The sequence below is a fragment of the Ceratotherium simum genome, chromosome 39 (genome assembly GCF_057802395.1).
Source record: "Ceratotherium simum simum isolate JZ-2026a chromosome 39, ASM5780239v1, whole genome shotgun sequence".
NCBI classification, from domain to species: Eukaryota; Metazoa; Chordata; class Mammalia; order Perissodactyla; family Rhinocerotidae; genus Ceratotherium; species Ceratotherium simum.
Window position 1 is genome coordinate 6460630 of NC_141938.1, and position 5598 is coordinate 6466227.

General features: G+C 54.0%; 1 protein-coding gene across 1 annotated transcript; it reads right to left on the minus strand.

The window, feature by feature from the left end:
* Positions 1–67: 67 nt before the first annotated feature.
* RDH8 (retinol dehydrogenase 8) lies at positions 68–5598 on the minus strand. The gene is made up of 6 exons (XM_004442611.3): positions 5496–5598; positions 2681–2842; positions 1891–2070; positions 788–881; positions 392–575; positions 68–283 (listed from the first exon to the last, which is right to left on the minus strand). Exons 1-6 carry the CDS (start codon positions 5596–5598, stop codon positions 68–70), a joined length of 939 nt encoding a protein of 312 aa, XP_004442668.1.

A 5598-nucleotide genomic window follows, 5' to 3' on the forward strand; every position in this document is an offset into this window, starting at 1 on the left:
TGGCCTCTGGTGTGGGTGTGGACTGATGAGGCCTGGCTGCTCAGGGGAGGGTTGGGCGAGGCTCTGCTCACTGGGGCTGTACCCGGCTGCGGAGACAGCCACAGGCCAGACATCGAAGGCAGAGGTCGAGGAGGCGAGGCCAGTGGAACAGCAGGCGGTGGGTGGTTCGCACGTACAGGCTGCCCGACGGGTCCACAGCTTTGAGTGCGGTCAGCGGGGAGTAGCGGGCGTTGGTCTGTCGGCGCAGGGGTGGTCTGGCCGAGCTGATGACCTTGACAATGGCCTGTGGGGTGGAGCCCTGACCTGTGAGACGCAGGGAGAGGGGCGTTCTGTAGGGAGGGGCTCCTCACACACCTGGGCTGCATCTTGGGGCTCTGGGCCCCCCACTCACCTGGGCCACATCCCTTGGGCTCTGCCCCACATTGCGGAAGAGCTCCCTGGAGGCGGGGAGGTAGAAATCCCGGAAGTAGCGCAGGGTGTCGGGGTCAGTGCCCGGGAAGTCGGCGGTGGAAACCTGCTCCATCAGCTTCCCCTCGAAGTCGGTGGCCACTGGGCCGGGTTCCACCAGGGAGACACTGGGAACGGGGAGGGGAGAGGGGTCTGGTGCTGCAACCCTCTCGCTGCCCCGCTGTGCCCATTACTGTCCATCTTTCGTTCTCGCTCTCCCATTTCTCCCGTCTTTGTGTCACCCCTCCTTGCTCCCCCATCTCCTCCACTACCCCCATTTCCTGGCCACTGCCCCATCGCTGCCTCCATTCCCCCCTCACTGTCTCCGTTCCCCCCTCACAAGATGTTGAACTGGAGCAGCTGGACGGCCAGACTCTCGAAGAATCCCTCCAGGGCGAACTTGGAGGCTGCGTAGACTTCATTGAACACGACACCTGAGAGGATTGGAGGAAAGTGGGCCCTCTGGGGGTCTGGGTGATGGACATTGTGGGTCCAGAGGGATGGGGTCTTTGGGAGACAGAACAAAGAGGGTTGGGGGTCAGAATGAGGGGATATCTGGAGCCAACATGATGGGCGTCTGGTATTGTGGGATGGGGGCATATGGGGTCAGGATGAGGTCATCTTGGGGAGCCAGGTGCCACCTCCTCCTAGCAGTGCTCTATCTGCCCTCGGCCCCGGAAACTCCCCTATTTCCCTCCATCCTCTAACCCCCTGGACCACTTGGGCATGGGATCCCCAGGGTCCCTGAGGGCAAACCCCATTCAGCAGGGCCCCTATCAGTCCTGTTGAGCAGTGACTATGGCCCTCGAGGTCGGAAGCAGCAGCTGGACGAGGCACCAAAGGGATGGGGCTGAGTCGATGCAGCTTTTCCATGGCAGGGTAATGAATATGGTGGATTTCTTAGGGGACTGCTGGGGAGGGGGGGCAGATCTGAGGAGATTTCCAGGGAGAGGAAGGGAGTCTAGAGGGGTTCGAGGAGGAAAGACTCAGGAGCATGGATGGCAAGTAGGTGGCCTCCATAGTGGGCCCATAGCAGACATCACTAGTCAATCACTGATCTCTTTTCTGTGGAACCTCAGAATCCCAAATCTAGACATCTCTGCGGCCTGGGGAGTGTTGTTTGGCAAGGAAGAGTCTCAGAAGAAGGAGTTCTGATTGTTCCTTTGGGTTATGGGGGATGGTTGAGAGAGATTTTTAGAGACGTCCAGAAGCGGGTTGATGCTGGATGTGGATGGACATTGGCAGCATCAATACCATCACTGCCTACTCCCGCACCATTGCAGACATAGTTAATCTATCCTAGAACCTTTGCCTTCTAAGCTTCAGAATCCTTCTCAACACAGGCTCATTTGGAATGTGAGCTAAAACCTATTTGCCATTGTTCAAGCCTGGGGAGGGTCAGACATTGGGGGAGATTCCCAGGCGTGGGTTCCCAGGGCTCACCCTGCAGCCCCATGACACTGCTGACCACCACAATGTGGCCCTGTCGCCTTCTCTTCATGCCGGGAAGCACAGCTTTGACTAGACGGACAGCTCCAAAAAAGTTGGTATCAAAGACGTTCTGCATGGCAGCTAGGCTGAGCCCCTCGATGGGCCCCACCAGGCCCACTCCAGCATTGCTCACTGAGGGGAGAGGTGGGGGTTACCTTGAAATCCCCCCAACCCTTCCAGTGTCACTCCTCCCGTGGTACTGTCTGGATCACCGCCCCCATTCCCAATCCAGGACCAGTCTAGGGTGTCTTGATGATCAGGTATAGTTTAGAATTTGTTATAGGGAATGCTGAGTCCTGGGTCAGGGGAAGGGCTTCTGGGAACAGCCTCCCCTTTAATGCGTGAGCAGTTCAGCTCTGACGCCAAATCGTATCAAAACAGCCACACCCACTCTTCTTAGAAGACCATCCAGGGACCATGAGTTGCTCCTTCATTTTGTTCCCTTCCCCAAATGTCTCATCAAAATAATTTTCCCGACCACAATTTTCTCCATATAGGAGAAGTTCTACCCAATAAAATCCACCCTACTCCCAGGTCTCAGTTTATTCCTTGTATTTCTAAGAAACTGACTGGTATCCCAGGCTCTTAGCCAACTGGTCTACCCCTTCTGACCAGGGCCACGGGTTGCTGGTAAAGTAAGAGGGCTGGTGCACAGACACTGGAGAGACCTTGCTCTGATGAGGATCTGTGCTTACTCAGGCCAGGGAGGGGGCGAGTGACCCCAGGTGCTGCTCAGACTCACCCAGCACATCCACTTCCCCTCCCTGGATGCAGCTGAGACACTGAGCCACTGACTTGTTGCTGCACACGTCCAGCTGGGCCACCGTGAGGGTCTGACCCAGAGCCTCTCCAGCAGCTGCCTCCAGCATCCCCTTCTTTCCCAGGTCTCTCATGGTGGCCACCACTGGGGACAGAGAGCAGTTGGGGCAGGCACTGGGCTCCTGTCCCCTGTGTGTGGACTCACACGCTTCTGTGATCTTGCATGAGCAGTCACAGAGGTATGGAGACCCACAGGTTTACACACTTACATTCACCACACAACCACAAATGCACACCTGTGTACATATGTTTGCATGTACCTCCATCCATCTACCCATCCATCCATCCATCCATCCATCCATCCATCCATCCATCCATCAATCCATCTTTCCATCCATCTCTCCATCCAGCCGTCCATCCATCTGTCCATCTCTCCATCCATCTCTCCATCCATCCATCCATCCATCCATCCATCCATCCATCCATCCATCCATCTGTCCATCTCTCCATCCATCCATCCCTCTCTCCATCCATCTCTCCATCCATCTGTCCATCCATCCATCCATCCATCCATCCATCCATCTGTCCATCTCTCCATCCATCCATCCATCCATAAAACATTTATTGAGCATCTACTACACACCATGCCCTATTCCAGGTGCTGAGATTATTGCACGAAATAAAAGAGACAAGGTCCCTGTCTTTATGGAATTCATAGCCTAGTAGGTGAGACCATAAAATAAATATAGAACAGATTGCCTTGAGAAAAGAAATGCATACACACCTAGGCTCAATATATGTGCATATGAAGTATGAATAGCCACATTTACATCATGAACATAAGTTCTGATTTATTGACCACCTACTATGTGCCAGACACTGTGCTAAACTCTTTTATAAGCACTATCTCTAATCCTCTCAAGACTCCTATGATTAGGTCACCGACTTATTTTCCAAAGATGGCCACAATATCTCCCATCGCATATGCTCTTCTAGAACCTTGCTGCTTCCCATCAAGACATGAGATCTTCTTCCCCTCTCCTGAATCTTGTGACTAGCTGGGAATCAACAGGATGTGGTGAAAGTGACGTTGTGTGGCTTCCAAATTTGGGTCAGTAAAGATGTTGCAGGTTCTGCCTTGTTTGCTGGAACACTCACTCTTGAAGACTTCAGCCATGCTGTAGCAGCCCAGCTGTCCTGAGGCCGCCGTTTTTGGAGGAAGCCCAAGCTAGTCCAGGTAGAGAGACCACATGGACACACCCTGAGATTACTGGAAGGGAGAGAGATGCTTGGTCATCCCTGGTGTCTTGCAGCCTCCTCTGTTCTAGTTGTAGCCTTTGACCCTGAGCCAGAACCGCCCAGCTGAGCCCTTCCAATTTCATGACCTTTACCAACCATGAGAGATGAATGATTACAGTTATTTTACACTATAAATTTTGGGGTGATTTGTTACTTAGCAAGAGTAATCTGAACAGGTAGGTAAAGTTATCCCCATTATACAGATGAACAAACTGAGGCTCAGCAAGTTGAAGTTCCTTGCCTATCCCACCCCCAGCAAGTGTTAGAACTGAGATTCGAACCTGAGTTTGTGGGTGTTGAGCTCAGGCACCTGTATACACATTTGCACGCCCCCATGTGTGCATCCACAATCACACATGCACACTCCTGGGGGGATTTGCATATTGTCTGTGGGCTTGTGTGATTTCATGGATACCCTGCAGGTGAATGGGGCCGCAGGCATCTACACGCAGTATTGTGACAAGTGTGGGCCCAGGGGCTGGGCTGCCTGGGTTCAAATCTGGACTCTGTCACTTTCCAGCTGGGTGACCCTGGGTAAGCACATTTGGCAGTCTGTGCCTCAGTTTCCTCATTTCTAAGCTGGGGCAAATGATAGCAGCCACCTCATAGGGGCGATGTGGGGATGCAAAACACATAGATCGGAGCCTGGCACATCCTAAGCGCTCCGTAAACATCATCCTTCAGCAGTTGTAGACACTCATCTGCCTGCCCACGGGGACACACACAGCACAATTACTTGCTGGCACACTGCCACACAGACTGTCACATCCAAAGCTGCGTGTGTCTCTAAGACAGAGGGCAGAGGGCTGGCAGATGCAGCTCTGCCAGCTGGGGCAATGCCCTCACCCCCTGCTGCCTCTTCTTAAGTAATGGCCCTTCGCCCACTTCCACGGCAGCCTCCTCCAGGTCAGAGGTTCCGATGTGCGGGGTGCAGATTGGGATAATTTACTCCAGAATTGCAGGAGGCCAAGTCCCTAGACCTAGAGGTCCCCCTTAAACCCCCAAGGTCAGGATCACTTAAGAGGCTTATCTTGGAGCGGTAATCTGGGGAGGACTGGGGGAGGGGATCCCTAGGGAATGCCTAAGTGAAGCCTCAGAGAAGTCTTTCCGACCAGCTCTTCTAAAAATATGACCCGCCCCCACCGCTACCACATTCTCTCTTGCTTTATTTTGCTTCTTAGCAAAATTATTAGCACTAGATGCATTACACGACTTAAAATCTGTTTGTTGTCTGTCCTCCCTCCTCTCCCCCACTACACCCCTCCCAAGGGCAGAGATTTTTGTCTCCGTATTTTGTTCGCAGCTGCATTTCCAGCACCTAGAACAGTGCCCGGCACCCGGTAGGTGCGCAGGAAATATTTGTTGGGTAAGGGGATGGTTCCAAGCCCACACACACGCAGCTGAAGGGATGGGCTGGCGGAGATAGCACCAGGAGGGCTGAGGGTCCTTGGAAGCCATGCCCACCCTGGCCCCCCTTGGCCCCTCCCTGGGCCCCTTACCCTGGTAGCGCTGCCTGGGGTCATGAGCCAGCTGCACTGCGAGCTCCAGGCCAATTCCCGAGGAGCAGCCTGAGATCAGTACCGTCCGGGGCGCCTCAGCCAT

What these genes read in the sequence shown, in the direction of transcription:
- RDH8 (XM_004442611.3), bottom strand. Translation starts at nt 5,598, where the DNA reads ATGGCTGAGGCGCCCCGGACGGTACTGATCTCAGGCTGCTCCTCGGGA. An exon ending in CTGCTCCAGTTCAACATCTT is followed by an intron (nt 576 to 787) that starts GTGAGGGGGGAA and finishes CCCCGTTCCCAG; the next exon opens with TGTCTCCCTGGTGGAACCCG. An exon ending in GCCCAAGGGATGTGGCCCAG is followed by an intron (nt 284 to 391) that starts GTGAGTGGGGGG and finishes TCCACCCCACAG; the next exon opens with GCCATTGTCAAGGTCATCAG.